The sequence below is a fragment of the Rhynchophorus ferrugineus genome, unplaced genomic scaffold (assembly GCF_030347505.1).
Source record: "Rhynchophorus ferrugineus isolate W39M unplaced genomic scaffold, kcgeb_rfMv2 rfM6, whole genome shotgun sequence".
Lineage (NCBI taxonomy): Eukaryota > Metazoa > Arthropoda > Insecta > Coleoptera > Curculionidae > Rhynchophorus > Rhynchophorus ferrugineus.
In genome coordinates this window covers 9,734,608-9,755,306 of record NW_027472585.1, presented here as the reverse complement: position 1 = coordinate 9,755,306, position 20,699 = coordinate 9,734,608, and the positions used below count along the sequence as shown (strand labels likewise).

The 20,699-nt window shown below is 32.3% G+C and overlaps 2 protein-coding genes across 3 annotated transcripts in view; one reads left to right on the top strand and one right to left on the bottom strand.

The window, feature by feature from the left end:
• The window catches only part of Shrm (Shroom), a 536,569-nt gene that overhangs the window by 36,784 nt on the left and 479,086 nt on the right, over window positions 1-20,699 (top strand). The gene's annotated exons all lie outside the window — the stretch shown is intronic.
• On the bottom strand, window positions 10,112-11,708 carry LOC143198244 (uncharacterized). 2 transcript variants are annotated; one of them, XM_076407375.1, is made up of 3 exons: window positions 11,399-11,708; window positions 11,174-11,341; window positions 10,112-11,071 (listed from the first exon to the last, which is right to left on the bottom strand). In XM_076407375.1, exons 1-3 carry the CDS (start codon window positions 11,586-11,588, stop codon window positions 10,206-10,208), a joined length of 1,224 nt encoding a protein of 407 aa, XP_076263490.1. In that variant the 5' UTR covers window positions 11,589-11,708; the 3' UTR covers window positions 10,112-10,205. The 2 variants fall into 2 exon arrangements, with proteins under 2 accessions (XP_076263490.1, XP_076263489.1); XM_076407374.1 differs by having other exon boundaries at window positions 11,174-11,708.

Here is a 20,699-nt window from a genome sequence, read left to right as displayed (position 1 = left end):
TGTTTTTTTTATATCTGCTTAAATACCTTTCTCCAATGCATTCTTTATTTTTATTCTGTACTAATTTTCTGTTTATTTTATTAATGTTTAATATTTTTCTTCGCGTATTGTTTGTTTGTGTGGTTCTTGCATTAACATACTATAATTTTTTTTAGGGTTTTGTCTACTAATGTTGAAGAGTGTAGACTTTTGGTTTTGGTTAGTGTTATTGTCTTTAGCTTAGCTGATTCTTTCTAGCTCTTCCTTCTTATACATCCAATAATAAATATTCATTAAGTCGATAGAATGCTTAAAGGCATAAACTTTAAGTTTCCAATCCAAAATTAACCACTCATTATCCTAAATTTCCTGTCATCGTATTTTGGAGGAAATATGATTTAATTATGGTCATTTGAATAGTAAAGTTCTATCAATTTTGTCGACTAATAAAGGTTCAATACCACGCTTATTTACACAATTTTACACACAATTATACAATTTATTATTATTACACAATTTACACAATTTTAGTTACATAAATAATGTCTACTGCTTTATCAAACTTTGTTAAGTGGATAGTTAGTAAGATTCATTTATTAACTTAATTAAATTTTATAAATGTAAACATTAAAATGTTTAAACATAAATACTGTTTATTTGCTTGCGCACTTTAATACAACACTCGTTTGATACTTCTTGTTAACGATGGTTTAGTAAATTGGAACTTGGGTATCATTTATTTATGTGTATTATTATTTATTATTATTGTACCCATATTTGACTATTGTTCTTATTCATAAAGTTAATATGGCCAAATTTTGTTTTAATTATTTTAAGTCATTAGCTTTTTGCTCCATTATATGTTAAATTAACAGAGAGCTACCGTTTAAACTGAACTTGCCTATGGCCATTTCCATTTAAATAAGGTATTAATCTTCAAACAGAAACAGAAAAATCAAAACTCTTCAGGAATATCATTTATATTGCAAATTCTGATGAATCAAAAATAATGGAACAAATTATGTGTTCTTTTCGCCTGGTTTTATCTCAAATTAACCCCATTATAAAAAGACGTTTTTAATCCGAATTGATGAAGCATAATAAACTTGTGCATCCAACTATAAAACTGGGGTAGGATACCCTGAATGTCGATTATTATTGTTGTTTCGTAAAGTTACTTTGTTTGCAAGAAAGTATCGGATTAAGTGGAATCGTTTTGCGAACAAATGGTGTAGCTTATTGTCGTTCAAGGTGATCGAGTTTATCTACATATAGGTGCAACGAATTACACTTAAATTGTTTTAGTTTCTAAATAAACTGTTAAAAATATATAATTTTTGTAAATCCTTTAAAAACAGAAACACTCCTAACAAATTAAACAACTATTTACAGCAACTATGTTCGTCTTTTTTATTTGTATATACTCCTGGGTACTAATTTCTATCTAATAGTTGATGATACAACAACTGGATTAATGGCATTCACTTCTGCCTGCTTCTCTGGGACGTTCTACTCAATAGGGATCTATCGCTTTACTCAATAAAATTGAGCGTCTCCCTCGATTTCCCCCTCTTCTCCCAACAACACTGATTTCGTTCCACTGGGACTATCTCAGAAGTGCACTCTTTCGAATAAAAAAGAATTTTGAAAATCGGTCCATCATTGACGGAAAATCGGCGAACATACATTAAAAAATATATATACAGCCGAACATAAACTCCTCCTTTTTGAAGTCGGTTAAAAATGAGCGTCACTTGAGTGCTGTACAAAGTGATTAAAACCAAATCGAACTCAGTGGAATACCTTGAGATGTCGCTAAATATTTTTTTGAAGTTTAATCACATGTGTGATTGTTTTAGCAATATTTTCAATAATACAGCTTGCGTACAAATATTATTACAATATATTATTCACTAAAAAAGTACAGTCACTGCACTGCCTCACATTGTTCCCAAATTAGCTGTTTCGGAATAAATAATTCTGTGTTATATTACACGAAATAGGCGGGCATATGCATCCTTTTAAACTGCTTCGGATTTACGCGGAAGCTGACCCACTTCCCAAGAACTCGATTTTTTCGCTTATTGTTTATGATAATAATAAACATTGTTGCAATAAACGTATATATTTAGTTTTGTGACACGTTAATGGAAAGATATATTAGCTGTGCGTTCCAGGTAGAACAGGTTTTTTGTTTATTTAGCTTGAAGTATACGATATATAACGCACACAAGCTATTAGGTTAAGCAGAATGTAATTTCCATGTTATTATTTTGAACTTTGCATTTATTTTTCTGTGAATTTACACTAATTAGTTATTAAGTTACTAATTGATGTTCAATAATTTATTCAAATAATTCAATGAGTTATTTTGTATGTTAATACATTGTTACTAATCTTTAGAAGCTAATCTAAAGTTGTTCTTTGCGGTAACCTAAGCACTAAGTATACAGGAGATATTGTTAATACTATGTAGTAGAGTATACCATGTTGCATGTTATCAAAACTGCTTGCGTGTAAATAATAAAATGCTTATTACGTATTAAACGCAAGTGACAAGTGACAAAATGGCAAGCCTTGTAGGTTGTATATTAATGTATTATATGGTAAAATATCGGATATGTCACGTGCTGTTTAAAGTTTTTCGGCAATATCCACTGTACTGATATCCACTGAAGAAATGGTCACCAGTTCTTCAATCTCATGATGAAGGTCTTTCTATGACTAGTATATTGCTGCTAAAGACTGCCATTTTCCATGATGATAATGGGCAGAATCAAACAAGTTCAGTCTTGATTTTTGGAGGATAATAATGTCACGAAATATCTTTCACGGCCAGCACAATTACTCAACTTTAATATAAATGAACCATTATGGGTAGTTTTAGAGCAGAGAACGAGTAGCGTATTCCCATCTTCAACATTGCAATCAATTGGCGAATATTTTGGTACAACAATAGGACAACATTCCATTGTAAACTATTCTGACACTTTATTTCGCCAATGATTGCATTGAATAAATATTCTACATATGTCAGATGTTCATATTATTTTGTCATCCTAGTATCCATCTCCTGTATATCTAGAAGTTATCAATCCTTACTTAATATCAGTAATAATAATGTTCAGGTGTTAATTAAAACTATTATTTTTCTGTTAAATGAATCAATAAATTTCAAAAACTTTTGTTAAACAATACAATAAATTTCAGTGTACTACTAGCTCTTTTCAGTATGTGTCATGCCCGAGTTATTAAGAGTGGTAATATTTCGATATTAACATGAAAGTTGAGTCTCATCTCATGTCTCTTTGCTATTCTTTTGAATTCATAAATAGCAGTAGTAATAGTCACTACTTGAAGGTCTTAATATATTTGAGTGCTTCTACGATACCTTTTACTTCTAGGATACCATTAAAATTTAGGTACAAATATTGCAGCGCAGAAGATCATTAAATGTGAACAGAATTTTGTAATAATTATAAGCTAACGAAGAACCCAAACAAAGTCGTATGAATGAGTATATTCGAGTGTTTGTTTTTATGCGTTACTATGACATCACTTCTCATTCTCGAAATAAATGTCTTGGTAAAATAGAAATATATTAATTGTAAAATGTGAAAGGGTCTTAAACTAAAAAAAAAGCTATTGCTTTATTTAAAAACTGTCTCATTTTACTGAAAGAAGCGGGCAGTTATTAAACGCCGATAAAAACGACACTGAAGGTTCTTATCCATTAGAAAACAGACCGACGAATTGGGTCATACGTTTACCATTTATCATAATCAGCATTATATAACAGTTCCCTCCTGAAGAAACGGCCACGTGGATAAACGTGTTATCTATCCGTTCTTACAGCAAATAATTGTTATGAACATTTCCTATGAACCAGTTTGCCTTTAAAAATCTCCGAAATGGCACTACGGATTTTTTTTCCAAATTTTGGCGACTTTAAATGGTTTCCATGGCTAAGAAACTGACCTATTGAGATCAGCCATTGGTAGCCGTTCACCCCGAACTGCAAGCTTCTATCCAAATTTCAGCAAACTATGTTAATTTACAGCAACTTCAGTCTTTTGGTGGCCTTGCATCATAAACAGTCATGCATGTGCTGGGAATCCACGAACTAGGGGTGTTTCTCAAACAGCAAATGTTTCTTACTTCGGATAGTTTATAGCTAGGAGTCGTTAGGCATCCTCAATCCACTTTTTGTGATCTTACAACTTCAAAAAAAATAGTTTCTCCCAAAGTCCAATTGACTACACAAGAAACGCTTCGAGTAACTATGGAACGATTACCAATCCAATGTCAACCTGAATACTTTATAACCTGTCTACCTGAATACTGAATAATAAAATCTTAAACCATAATATATACTTTTTATTAATCTCTTAGAACGGCAACAATCTACCGTTATATAATATAACCATTCTGACATGTAGAAGATCACTTCACTAAGTGATGTGCTGTACAACTTCGAATCACACTCGTTATGGGTTCTAAGGGGATATCGCACTGAATCAGTTTGTTGGACACGTAATATGGGGCATCGACGATGACTCGCAACACTTTATTATGGAACCTCTGGATGATATCTATGTTAGATTTGCTAGTAGTAGCCCACAGTTCGATACCATAGGTCCAGATGGACCTAAGTATTGATTTATACAACAAACCCTTATTATCTAATTATAATTTAGATTTACGCCCTATCAGCCAATACATTTGTTTTAGTTTAAGCCCAAGCTGTTTGCGTTTTATCACTATATGCTTTTTCCATGTCAAACGTCGATCGAAATACATTCCCAGATATATAACGTTGTCTGCTTCCGGAAGTTCATGATTATTCAATTTTACTGAGGGACAAGTTCTTCTACAAAGAGTGAATGTCACATGGGTAGATTTTGTCTCATTTGTTTTAATAGACCACATTTTGATATTAGATACTAGTGTGATCATAAAAGCGCTGTATCGTCAGCACATGTTGCAACAGTAGTGTTTCTTGAGATCGGTAAGTCAGCTGTATACAACAGATATAACAGTGGGCCAAGAACACTGCCTTGCGGAACACCCGAATATATTGGGTGTAGATCAGTAGTCGGTGTATTCGTCACCCTGTTTGACAATAAAGTGTCTGTCCAATGAGGAATGATTTCAGCAGTTGAAAGTGCATATGGTGCAAGAGCTTTTTCAATTTAACATGCAGTCCAGTGTGTCACACCTTGTCGAAGGCCTGAGAAATATCGAGAAATGTATCGGAGCAATATGTTTTATCGTTTAAGTTTTTGAGTTTCTTAATGTATAGTTTTTCGAAAAGTTTAGAGATCACAGGTAACAAAACGAAAAATGATAATATAGAGTTCTATTTGGATTCGAAGACTGTCTCACAACTAGACAGTTTGGAATCGTTCAGAAACGATTTTCTAGTCGGTAAAATAAACACATCTATATGCATAGCAAGTCGCATTTCTTCAAACGGTTCGACGAGATACAATTATCTCTTACTATGGCCTACGTAAATTTTTAGTAAAACGCATCTTTGCTATAGTAGCTCGAACGGGATACTTTCCCGCATTACGATTCGTAAAAACGAACGTCCCACTATCAAAATAGCGGCATGATTTTGATAGCGGCAGCCCTGACATTTACTACCTATAGATTTATATTCTTCGGTACGTGTTCCACTTTTACAAGACGCCGACAAAAACCATGTTGTTATCGGTGGAATGTCAATGTATAAACTCCCGTAATTGTTTGGCGAAACGGCAATGCTTCCGTTTCGAGAAATATCTCGTACTAAAAGCAAGGTCGTAGCTTGAGTCGATATCTAGGAACTGGAGCGATGATGAGCGATGAGAGTCATTAAAATATTACGAGGAACGGAGCGATTACTTGATTGGTACCAGTGATTTTTATGGCTTTCTTCAGTGGTGGCTAATTCAGGATGATCCTAGCCGGTATTCGGTAAAGTTCGGCAATTTCCGCATAATTTTGCGACGTTGCCATTTATAAACTATCGAGAAACGACAGTAATAGGACATTGGCGGTCGTGCGTCCATAACTGCTCATCCATAAAGCTACGTGTTGTTACTACGACTGTTGTGGTTTTGAAGTAATTTTTATATGAATTTTACATTTACAAAAGTTTGTTGAGGTAATTATTTATTTATTATTTAGTTTAAACAAAATTAGCAGCAGACAATGTGAAAATACGTGTATTAACTGTCAATTATTATAAAATGATATAATTTTCTAACACTAATTTTACAGATTGCTATGGAATAAGAATATATTAATGTTTAGTGGTATGAAAACCGAATTTGTTTGAAGGTTATAATAAAGATACGAAGGAAAAATATATATATTTTTTTTTTGTTTATTTGTCATTAAACTTTATGGCTCTCTTTCTTTTTCTCCTTTTATCTTTCTCTTTTTTCTTTCTGATTTTGCAAATGTTTCAAAGTTTTAATAAAAGCTAGATGTTTAAACGAAATGTCATTAATTTTTAGGATAGTATAATGTAAGATGTAGTTAGTAATTAGTATTTATTTCGGTTTATATAACTATAACTATTATATAACGAGGCAGATAAATGGCGCAGAAAAATTGAAATATTATATCATATAACAATTTGTATTGCAATAAATTGAACAAAATAAGCAAATAATTCAAGAAATATACAATTAGACTAATAAATTTTTTTATAAAAGGTGATAACTACCCTAAAAATGCAGCAGTTTGTTGAGTTGTATAGGTCCTTATTATATTCATCTCCATAGCGCCTATGAGGTAGAGTTCCAGGCGAATTTTTTTTATTTTATGGTGATGTCTCCTGTAGGCCTAATTCCACCTCTTGTAAGTTTTCAGTAATAATCCTCACTGATATTTATTCCTCAAAGTGAGAAAAATGATGAGGTAATATATTACACTTTTGGCAAAACCTATTTGTCTACGTTTAGTTGTTGGAAAGTGTTGCTGTGTTTCTATCTTGCATTTTTCTTTTGAATCACTACGTTATTCACTAATTTGAGATTCTTGATCGAATGATTTCAAAACTTTATATATACTATCTCTTTTGCTACCAATGTTATTTTCTTTATTTGGTTATTTTGTTATTCCCTGTGTATATTTTTCTTCTAATTTTGATTAGACTAATTTTTATTAATATATTTTCCCTTCTACCAATTCGAGTATAGTCGATCAGGACTTGTTATTCTGAGTACGTACCACGTTGTTTTCACAATGATAATATTCATTTTATTAACATTTATTGTTTAACATCATTTTAGACAAAAAACAAAACACATTTGGGCCAAGTTTTTTTTTATTATTTAAGTAATATATTGTTACTAGTCGTTTCCGTCTAACCTACAATTTGTCTTTATGCTAACTTAAATCTAGATCTATAACTAGGAGAACCCATCGGCCCTAACTCAGTCTCTGGTGAAATAATTTTTATATATGTCACTGCTGAATTTTTTAATATATGCAACTCACTACATAATACTACACAAGATCAGATGGTTTGATTCTTTGAGTCTGTGTCCTGTTATGGTGGTATCCATAAGTCGCAATATTTCAATACTGACTGTGGGTACCTGAAGGTCTCGATGTAGATAATCAGTTCTATAGTATTTGGGTGCACCCACAATACCTCTCAAGACTTTGTTCTGAAAAATTTGTATTTTATTAAGGTCACTCTTTGCAGAATATCCCCATAATTGAACTCCGTATGTCCATATAGGTTTCAATATTTGCTAATATAATAGCATTTTATTATGTACTGATAATTGTGATTTTCTTCCAATTAGCCAGTACATTTTCCTATATTTCAATTCCAGCGAAGTTTTTCATCGAGATTCATTCCGAGATTTAGCGTTGTTGCTATATGGAATGATAGTTATTTAATGTTATTGGTGCTTGTACGGTCTGTTTATAGCTAAAGCCAAGCTTGTGTCCAATTATTTATATTGTCACTTGCCTGTTTGAACCAAAATAAAACAACTATACTGGTTAGTCGGAAGAGACTCTCAACTTGTTCTAAAATCAAAGAGGTTGATTTATAAGACAACTAGCTGACCCGACAGACTTCGTCCTGTCAAAAAGATTTGTAATGTGGCAGTTTTTGTGCCTATGTATTTTAAAAAATTCTCCTGAACAGAACCATCACCCTGGTGATAGGGCGTTGTGAATAAAAAATAATTAAATAAAACATATATAAGGATTGAAAAGTAAGTAATCGCTTTATTGTTAATCATGTGAATCATAATTATTATTATTATTATCATTATATTGCTTTGTGGTATACGATGTTTTTTGTTTGATTACCTGGCGCATAGATAAACAAATCTGATGGTTTTCCAACACGGGAACAGGCAACATACAATTGACCATGTGAGAAACATGGGTTTTCTAGATTAATACCACAAACACTTAATGATCGCCCCTGGGACTTGTTTATAGTCATAGCAAAAGCAAGCCGTCAACATGTCTATAGGAAATTTGCCATTACCAATGTCAATGAGTTGTTTAGAGAATATGTTTCCAGATTGGTCATTTTGCAACTCGACACGCATATTTTTGCTTAAATGAAGTACTTTAACATGTTTCCACAAATTGGAGGACTTTAGACATGCATTGAGTTCATCAGCTGGCGTTGATCGTGGAATCACTGGCAATGTTTGACGAAAATCTCCTGCTAATAAAATCATTGCACCACCAAATCGGTTATTATTGCTACGTAGATCTTATAAGGTTCTGTCTAAAGCCTCCAAAGATTTTTTATGTGCCATCGTGCATTCATCCCAAACAATCAATTTACATTGCTGCAAAACCTTTGCCATTGCAGAGTTCTTCGAAACGTTGCAGGTTGGAGTTTCATTGCTTTGCATATTTAATGGCAATTTTAGTGCTGAATGGGCTGTTCGACCACCTTCAAGCAAAGTTGCTGCGATTCCCGACGAAGCGAGTGCAAGTGCAATTTTATTTTGTGAGCGAATTGTTGCTAATATTAATGAAATAAAAAAAGTTTTTCCTGTACCACCAGGTGCATCTAAGAAATAAATCCCTCCAGTTTCATCATTTGTTACTTTCATAAGAGTTTCAAATACATACTTCTGTTGTTCATTTAACAGTGGAAGATTTGTTTGAATTTATTCTTTCAAAGCGTTGAGATCATACAGTCTTTCTCGATGCAACTCTTGGTTAAAAGCGTCATGCATTGGACGATTGGGCGCGGTCAGGCCTAATTGAATTAATAGTTTGTTTGACATTATCAAGCACATGTCCTCAATTGAAATCAATGCTTCATTGTAAATTTTTTCACTGATTTGTATATTTGGATTTCCCATTCTATTCCGTATTTGATACAAAATATCATCACACATATAATCTTTGTACTTCATCCACAAATCAATTGGGTTTGATGGGAAGCATGTAGATATGATTATAGAAAACAATGTTCGTATTTGATGAGTGTGTGATGATATTACAGCATCATTGAGAGTTTGATCCCAATGAGCGTCATTTTCAAGCAATTGCAAACGTTGACAGGCTTCTCTGTAGGATCCACACAATTCACCATCAACAGTTCGTAACTGTTGGAATGATGTTGGGCCACGTACATTGACTAATAGCAGTCGTAAATAAAAACATTCATCATTGCTTGGATGTACTGAATAAATCCGGCCAATCGCATCGGTGGAATATACATCTGTATATCCTGGAACTGGTTTTCCTTGTTTCCGTCGTATAAATCTCCTTGAGGATTGATTCCAGGTATAATATTTTGGCATTTCAGAATATAGCAATGTTTGTGCGAAATCATCGTTTTGGCATCTCTCAAAAAAACTGGTTAATGTAGTAGATGGTGGCTGAGCAGCTCTTTGTACTGCGTTCTGTGCTATAAAATACACTCTTTGTCCATTTTCTAAATGCACAGCTAAGTGAACAACAGAAGGGTGTCTCTCATGAATAGGAAAAGAAAATATTCGCCAAACTGCTTCATTACTACTGACATAGCGGCCCATTTGGTATTGGGTAACTTCATCATTAGAATTCTCTGCACCAATTTCAATCACAGCCATATCACTCCCTTTGCTTACATATTTGCAAATGTATTTAATCGATTTCACTGAATGGCAAGATTCAACGTTGATGTGTGCTTTGAATGTCTTTGATAAAATGGGTGAATATGGAACAATCCAACGATTATCTATTTCAATATCTTGTTAATTTAATTTGACAATTGTTGATTTTCCATTGTCTGCTGTCGATCTGCGACGATACAATGGATAACCGTCATTACCAGTAATTGTTTCCGATATTAATGTCCGTGGATATCGTTTTGAACATTTACCATCCATCATACACGGTGAATTTTGATTAAGAGTTCCACAGGGACCATGTATCATGTTTTTGATAACTACCTCATGCAATCCAGGATCTACTTGTACATTAGGGATTTCAGCTGATATCACTGCATCAACTTCATTTGGCCTTATCTTTTCAACCAACCAAATCAAAATGTGTGCATGTAGCAATCCTCGTTTCTGCCACTCCACAGAATACATCCAGCAGCGTGTCTCACCAAACACATTATGTTTTACGATGAAATTCATTAAAGATTTCAACTTTTGTCTAAAGACTCTGGCTGTAATATCATGACGATCAATGGATGATTTCCCAGGTAATAACTCCTGCTTAATTTCTATCCATTGCGGATTGCATGTAAATGTGATGAACAAATCTGCTGTACCATAATGACGAACATACGACATGGCATCTTGAGCATATTCGTGCATATGCCGAGGGCTTCCGATGTATGTTGCTGGAAGAATAGTCATCCGACCGACATTCTGTGCATTTCCATCAGTATTAATCGCATCTCGAAGGTGAATATACTCTTCAGATCGGAGTTTGGTTTGATTCAACCTGATGAATGTTAATCTCTCCGTTTCAATTTTAACATACATGTCATCAACATATTTGTGATATAATCGCCGACATTTCAATATGTGATTATCTGCATTTTCCCGAATCATTAGGCGGTATGAATAATAGTTCATTGAACTGACTTTTTTGTTGGTTTCAGAACCTGTAAACAGATTTTGTTTTAATAACATTCAAATATAAAATTAAAATACATAATATAGTGACTGAGATATTATCGCCATAGCTAAACTAATATTTTAGTTACCTGTAATGGGATTTATCATTTTTATTGATAAATCGTAGCCATCTTCACCTTGCCAAAATATAATGGGATATTGCAGTGCATCATATGAGCGGTGTGTTTCCTTTATAGGTTGTAATTGAAAATTCCGACGATGTAAAACAATATCACGGGATTCCAAGTTTTCTCCAACTACAACGATAGCAAGTTCATCAATAGTTGGTGCATTAAAACGTCTTGTATGTTGACCTGCAGGTGTTTTATCAGCTCTGATTACAATTTTGTGATTATCGGATGGCATCAGATCCAGGGCAGTTTTAAACAATATAATCAATTGATTGTGTTGATGAAATAAAGTTTGTAATTGTTCTACAATAGACCTTTTTACTAAATTGTTATGTGCACAACGCAGATCAATTTCTTGTGGTGAATTGCCCATAAAATAAATTTGCAGGAATTTGTTGTCGCTATCTGACACTGGTAACAGTGAACCTGCTCTGTGATATATTTGCCCTTGTATCTGTAAATAAAAAAAATATTATGGTGCGGTATAAATTAATGGATTGTCAATGATCAAACTTAAATAATATTTGATCTTAAAAAGTATATATTTAGTTTTAACTAATATCTATCAAATATAAAATATAATAAAAGTGTCACTGAAACTGAATCACCATATAATATGATGACTAAGTGATATATTTCGTAATTATTAAGAAATTGAAGATTAGTAACACATCTTAACTTTGGTGACAGAAAATTTTGTTCGCTAAAATAATTATGAGTAACTGCTATAATACATACCTTGAAAGTTGGCATAAAATTTTCCCGAACTGCATTTGTTGCCCCAAATGAAGTCATTTGAAAGCAATTGTTATATTGTTGAATATGTGTCAAAAAGTGTATAGAATCTGTTCCTATTCCTGAAACCAATGAGTACAATGGTTCTGGTGGTGGATCCAATTGTATCAATTTCACTTTACCATTTGCGCAACACAATCCATTGGCTTCGTTTTTGTATTTTAATGCCTTACAGTGTGAGCAAACCAAGTTCATAGAACCAATAACAACACATTGGTAGTTACTGTAGTCAATTGACACATCGTAACTGAAAGCAGCTGGATTCAAACTTGCGCGATTATTAGTTGAATGTCGCGCTCGCGCTTCACGCGTTTGTGATATCCGAATTCTTTCACGTTCATTTCCGTCGTCACGTTCTTGTGCAGTACGATTAGATCGGTAATTAGCTTGGTTTATAGCATTTCTGGTTCTTCTACCTAAATTGCTTCGTCTTATAGGAGGCATATCAAATATAAATTATTTTTTCACTAATCACGAACTAAACAAACACTAACTAACTAAACACTCTGCACAAAACACGATATACGAATTTGTTTCGTGTATCACTTGACAATTCATCTGTCATCTGTCAAAAGTCATCTGTAACAGACAACTTTTTTTTTTAAATTTGATATGACTTGAACTCAAATCCTTTTAAGCCGTACGAATTGTTTTATTTATTTAAAATTTGAATTAAATTTTAAACAAATAAAAAATTTTAAATAAATAAAACAATTCGTACGGATTAAAAGGATTTGAGTTCAAGTCATATCAAATTTAAAAAAAAAAAGTTGTCTGTTACAGATGACTTTTGACAGATGACAGATGAATTGTCAACTGATACATGAAACAAATTCAAACAAAAAGGGCTATTTTTAGGGTTTTTCCAGCAATAATTCTAATTTTTCTCGCCGTAAAAACCATCCCTGAACTTCAACGAACATTTTAAAAAAAGATTTGGCCAAATTGGTCCAGGCGTTGTTGAGTTATGCGCTTAGGAACATATTTTGCGATTCATTTTTATATATAAGATTAAAAAGCTTTTTTTGCAAAAAGCAATTTGCACCTATGTCAACCAGTCAGTATCTAGTCATCCAACGCTGTCAAAATAAGGTTCCTCGATTGATTATTGGTAACCAACGAAGAACTGCACGATGACCTGGAAATCAAATGGATTTGCGAAGCTATCGAAGATTTCGCCTTGAAACGCGAAAGAAGAACTAAATCGTGCTAACGTGGAAGCTATACAACTGCTGGACAGCGCGCAGCATGTCAGGAGATTGAAGCGAACTAAACCATACCTTATATAAACTTATATAAAGTGTATACCTTTAGTCTAAACTATAGCTATAAGTTATGATAATTTTATAGTTGAGGAATACATATTGATGTATTTTCTCGCACTCGACTTGCTTGTTAATTAATCCAAATACATAGGAAAAGTAGTAATAAATTAATTGTAAATTAATATTGTACTAAGCGTATCTAATAAACATGTTATAAAAAAATTATTGTTTTTCAATATTGATAATAATAATTTAAGAAGCGCAAAGCACAATATAATATATAAATAAAAACTCTATTTAAGATATTTGTTATAACTAGTGTTTATAGTTGATGCTTTAATTATTTGTAATTATTGTTGAGAACAGAAATATATCCTGGTGTTAAAATAGAATGTTACTTTTTATTTACAATAATTTTTAAGCACAATATCAATCAACTTGATATTCAGTTGTTTTGATTAATTTCTTTACTGTTATGTATTTCACAATTTATTAATTAATTCATCACTGTCTTGTTCATATTGTTCCTGTTTTTGTTACTTACCTGCCTTCCTTATTATTTTGAAATAAAAAATCAATCACTGGCGACTACTTACTGTAGTTGCAGTTTTTTAAAGCATTTTTTCTTAAACATATATGTGCTAAAATATATTTTTTTTATTATAAATATGTTGGATTGTGTTGAAAATTAGTTTTTGTTTTACTATTCATGCGTTAACACATTTTACAATTTGTATACCAATTTATCACTGTCTTATTCTCTGCTTGTCTTGTCTATAACTATGTTTGGTACCTGCGTGTCATATTTCTGGTCGAAGGAAAACAATTGAAACCGTAACATTCAGTGACACCTGAAATTGGTTGTTGGACAGATGTTTGACAATATGAATTTAAAATCGTTTTTCTCCAAGCAACCAAGCTCACGATTTATTACCATATCTATATTGAAATATCAAAGAAAATATTTGCTATTAAGAAACCGAATGTTTTTTTTTGTCCGAATTTACGTAGGCGGTTGTGAAAGGTGGAATTATGCAGGTATTTCCGTATTTTTCGCCTGTCATCGGTTGATGAAAAGCTCTGTTTACATCGTTTGTCATTGTATTAAATCTAGTTAGAAAAAGCGTTTATATAAGGAGGTTTATATCAATTTTTATTCAAACTAACCGATCAATCTATCATGATGGTTTTGTTCGCTTCGGGTTTTCTACCACTTCTATATCAGAAGCAAACATTTATTTTGTTTTAAATATGTATTTCCAAAGTAAGAAGAAAAGACTTATAGTTATATTAGAACAGAAATATATAAGTAATATAATTGCGATGGTAATTCTAGAAATATGTGGGATAAATATCAATGCCGGTCGTAGCACACAATATGAAATCAAACACTTTTAAAAACCCAAGCAGAACTAAAACAAGGTGGAAGTTTAAGACCAACTGTGTTTACAATATTAATGGATAAAATAATAAAGAGATGTCAAATAGCAATAAAAAATATATATAGAGGTTATAAAAATACAAATAATGTTAAACACGTGGAATATGACTCTACGATAATATAGAATCATAGAGCAAAACAAAAGTTATGCCGACGGGAGAGCTAGAAGAAATAAATATCCGAATTCAAGACCCAAAAATCCAAGTGAAACCAAAATGGAATAGATGAGATGTACAGAGATAAAAATTTCAATATTGATTATTGGGCGGGTATATTTACAGCCCGGAAACACATCTGAAAGCTGATGAAGCTGAAGCAAAAAGACTCAACATAAATATATTAAGATATGAAGTGCTTACTACTGTGATCAAAAAGCAGCAAGACTTTTGATATAAAACACAAAAGGGTTATTTGTTTGTATATAAACATCTCCGACAGGGTTAAAGGGCTGTTATGGAAAAATATGAATTAAATTGATGTCATAATTCCAACCTTTTGGGATTACCAGCAGGTGAGGCATAACCGTTAAATAATCTTTCTTGTTGAGATTATTGCCGACAGAAAGAGATTTATGATAAAAACATCACAATATTTATATTTAAATATTTTTAATCACGACTGCTGTAGATTCTTGAAATGTTTGTGATGTATTCACTATTTATAATACGTTATTTCAAATTATATGATCATGATAATATGATTATTTGGCCCATTTGTATCCAAACTAAATCTCGTTTTAATTTTATTTAACCAATTTTATTCTTTGATTATATTTGTATACATGTTATTTTAAATTTAAAAAAAATTAAAGCCGATATATTGATTAAGGACAATGAACCATAAGTCAGCCAGATGACATATCTGATATCTTTCGTCATCTTGTCAGTCAAAGGATTATTCTGTGACATATGTTGTGTAACATCAAGAACTACACGACGTGATTATATCAGTAAAACGCAAACATTTTTTGTGAAGAAGGGAACTGGTCTATACTAATATTTCAGACTATATCAGACATAATTTATTCAAAGGTATCTTTTCTTTAAATTGTTTATTTGGTTTTATTTTTATAAGAGTATTATTTTTGAATTCTATTAGGAATACGTTATTAGGAATTATTCTAACATATAAATAGGTTTAACTCGCAAATTGCGCCAAAAGTTACCATATTCAATAGCTTTGGAATCCAGGGATATTTTAGACAAACTCTTAAAGGATATTTGGATAATCCTTCTATTTACTAATTTTAAAATAACACAAGGATACTTTCTGTAAATAATACCTTATTATCTAACGGAGTGGTGTTGGAATAAATAGAACTAGACCAACGTGTAACAAACTAGGTAATAAACAAATTATGATATATATGGTTCAGAACATGCGCATTTCCATAATCTACATCTAGCCATGTATAATATTTTCTATTCCTTTGCTTTTACTTAGTTATTAGTATATATTATGGTGAAAATGTAGGGAAATTCAGAAAAATAGACAAACAAGAACAACTAAAATATTTTATTTGTAACAGAAGTTAAGAAGAAGTTAAATGTCTGTTAGTATACTATATTTAAATGTGAATAAAAATTATTCATATCCACATCTATATATGACAATATGAACAATATTAGTAAGACATAGTATCTGAGAATGTAAAATTTAAGTAGATATCTAATGGTGTTTGGTAGGGTATGTTAAATTTGTAAATATTAATCTTAGTATTCTTGTTTATTGTGGTTATTAAAAGAAATATTGTGCACTGACACTGTTGCATTAAAGGGTATTGAAGGGTATTTCCAATCATTCAGTACTCGACCATCGTTTGGTTTATACGTGCCACCATCGACTACCCAAGCCTCGTCACCAGGTAACACCGCTGCCATCCGTTTTATCTATTTTGCATTTTCCACATTTTTTATATTGGCAATAAATAACGGTCATATAATGTAAACACCACTGTTTCATTTAGTTTTACCTCCATTCACCGAGCCATCTCTATTTACCCTAAACTTTTGTTTATACTGCTTCAAGTTATTTAATGATGCAAAACCTATTTTAGCATATTCAAGCTACGCAATAGTATTACTGCTTAACAGATCCAGTTCAAAATCATAGAACTATTATTGGTTAGTAGTAAAATAATCTCATCTTATATTAAAATCAAATAGATTGGCTTGTCAGTCAATTATAACGGGATAAGGGACATATGGGATGTAAATTTGGGGTTACACTAAGACAGTAATCTAATAGTAATATATCGATTCCAAAATACTAATTACCAATGTTTATCGCGGCATAACTTCCAAAGAAATGTGTAATTACCTTGAAATCAAATAGATCTATGAGGTTATCCAAGATTTCGCATTAAAATTTGAAATAGGGCTACCAAACAGCTTGGGGTTAAACTAAACCCAATGTACTGGCTGTTAGGGCGTCTAAATTATCATTATATAACAAGGTTTTGTTGTATAAGTCAATACTTAGACACCTGTGGACCTACGGTATTACTATGGCATACTACTAGAAAATCTAACATAGATATCTTCCAGGCGTTCCAAAATAAAGTGTTGAGAGTCATCATCCCATGAGACCCCATATTACGTGGCCAACAAACAGATTCAGAGCGATACCCTCATAGAACCCATAACGAGTGTTATTTGGAGTGTTAGGCGAGGTGCTCTGGAAAACTATTAATGCATCCCAATGCACTCACCAAACAGATAATTGTGCGCGATGATAGTGGAGTGCGTAGACTCAAACGTAAACTACCATACGAACTGATTAATAGACACATAGAGTGAGATTTAATAATCTCTAGAATCAGTTAGAATAGTTTTTGGAATAAGTTGGTATATACGTTAAAATAAGTTAGAATAGTATCTATAATAAGATATAAGATTATAAGTTGTACAGTAGATCACTTACTGAAGTGTTTTTCTACATGCCAGGATAGTTATATAACTGAAATCATATAATAATATCTATTGCCCACGGGCAGATTGTTGACTTTCTAGGAGATTGATACAAAAACGAACTTATTTTTTAGGACAGTTTATATTTACTGACGTTGTCATAGATAATATTAAAGGTCATTGCCGGAGAACATGCTTCTTTCGTTGTTTTTCGAGCTCCTAAATCTATTGTGACGCCTAACACCAATAAATCGTCTCGTATCAGGTCAAGCCAGTACTGTTTTCTTTTTACGCAAGTGCTGCCCGTTTCAGCCGCACTTATATAATCAGTTTAATGTTACATTGTTTTGGTATCGGTTAAGTGTGACGTCAGGCCGCGCTGGTTCATTTAGAAACGTGTAAACCGAGAACCATTTTCGATTGTTGCGTCTCGCCGTTTTATGATACTGTCGTAATTTAATTCCGTTTTGCGCCAAAATCAATACCATTTATGTAACGACACGCGAATAATGAATATTTGCTTTATCGTCGTTCTCACGCGGTGATCACGAAAAGTATTAGAACGAAAGTCCGAATCGTTCATTTGAATTCTCAAACTTGAATAATATATTACGACATTTGTTATAGATGAATATTAAATGGTATAACATTTGGTTTGGTTTAACAAAAGTAACTAAAGTAACTAAACTTATTAAGTTTAGTATTTGGTAATTTGTATATTTTTTAGCGACAAAGAAACTTCCTTTTATCACAAAAATATGTTTGTTGTTGTCCAGCCAATGCTGGCTCAGGAGAGCCTTTTTGATTGGCCCATTTGAGTTGTCCGGCATTTGATTGGCTCATTTTTATAACGTAATTGTTTGTTTCAGTTTGTTTATGACGCCATTTTTGTGTCTGACATAGAGTACGTGTACGCATGTTTGTGATTTAACTATAATCACTATTATTTTATTATAATATATATTCATTCCTAAAGGTGTTGTGTATCCAGTATATGTGCGAAAATAACAAAACCAGTCGTCGGTTTTTTCAAATGCATTAATATACAAAACAATTATTAATATACATAAAATAATACAAAACAATTTGTAGACCAACAAGTTGAGACTAATTTTATAGACAAGGTAGTATTTCATGATTATTATACTATATTTACGTGATTTCTTATATGATTAATAAATTCCTAAGATGTCTCTTTAACTCCTCGATTTTACCATAATAACAGTACAGCAGTAATTTGGTACTCTTCTTTAAAGTTTTACTTTTTGGTGCGTTTTCCCTATTCTTTGTATATCATTCAAATTAACCGTTTTAATTATCCTTTCCAATGGAACAATACATACATATATATATATATATATATATATATATATATATATATATATATATATATATATATTCATTACATACTTAGGGCTATAGCACTAAGTTCAGATTGGTTAGATTTAAAAGAGCAAGTTTTACTTTAAATATTATAAAAAATATGTCGTTATTTTGTAATATTAGTTATTTAATCACTACATAGTATAAAACAAAGTCGCCTTTTCTGTCCCTATATCCCTATGTGCGCTTAAATCTTTAAAACTACGCAACGGATTTTAATGCGGTTTTTTTCAATAGATAGAGTGATTCAAGAGGAAGGTTTATATGTATAATACATGCATAATATACTAAGGCAACACTGCTAATTTTAGAGGTTTCTAACGTGATGTCGTAAATTAACCTACTTTTTAAGCTTATTTAGCAATTAGCAAAAACGTTGCCTAACCCTACGAGTTAGATCAAATTAATGTACTACAGTATTGTACACCATAAAAAGGTCTACACATAAAAAGGTCTTTTTACGTGAGAAAATGGCTTATTTACGAAGCTATTTTAAGCAATACGGCATTAATCCTTATCGAATTAAGTACCTTAAATACAGTGTGCAATTAATATAGATCAATATGGTTCCTTACAGCATGTAAATTAAACAAATATTTTCGGAGATATTACAAATTTAAAATTTGCGTTTAAAAATGTGTAATGTAATAAAAATTGTATGAATTTAGATATTCCAAAGATAGCAGGAAATCTTCATAGTAAGTATAGGGGAAGAGGAATTGTTTTACTCCAAATTTAATGCGTGCAGGCCAAGGGCAGTAATGAATGAACCAAAAATACTGGATCGATTTTAATCATGTTTTCATTGAGTGACATAGGCATATATATTTTATGCCCGTGCAAAGTCAGAGCGGGCCGCTATGTTTTTATATACAACGTTCATATTTTTTCTGTAGTGTATTTAATTTAGTATCAGCATTGCACCCGTGCGAAGCCGGGGCGGGTCGCTAGTATTTTACAATTTATAATTATTACAAGACTTGATTTCCCAAGAAAAGTTTTTCGAGTATATTTGTTTTGAGTAAACATATCCTCACAGCTACGATATAGATCCTTGGTGAATTGTACGGAAATAGACATTTTTGATTTTAAAACATCTTCATGCTATATCGAGTCGGACAAAAATCATAACAAATCAAACTTAATAAGGAGAACTGTACTGGTTTACGTGTTTTAGTCTACGTACATCACTGTCACTTCGCATATTTAGCTGTTTAGCCATTACATTACGATGCACTCTTTCGAAGTACTTCACACAAACACGTTGAATTACACGCGTTATTGGTTCTAGGGGAATAACGCGTTGTATCACTTCATTTGAAACATAGTACGGAACATCACCAATGGCATACAATATTTTAATTTGGAACCGTTGTATTATGGATATATTAGACTTGCTAGCGGTTCCCCATAGTTGGATTCCATATGACGAAATAGGCTTGAGTATAGATTTTTACAATAATATCTTGTTATCTAATGATGACTTGGATTTACGCCCGATGAAGGATTTACGCTATTTGGTAGTGTTTAAGTCCAAGTGGTTCCGGCATACGAAGATATTTAGCATCTTCTGCTTGCGGGAGTTGACTATTAGTATACACTGGTGGACACGTTCTTTTACGGAGCATGAAAGTTATATGACTGGATTTGATTTCGTTGGTTTTTATACGCCATGTTTTCAGCCACATTTG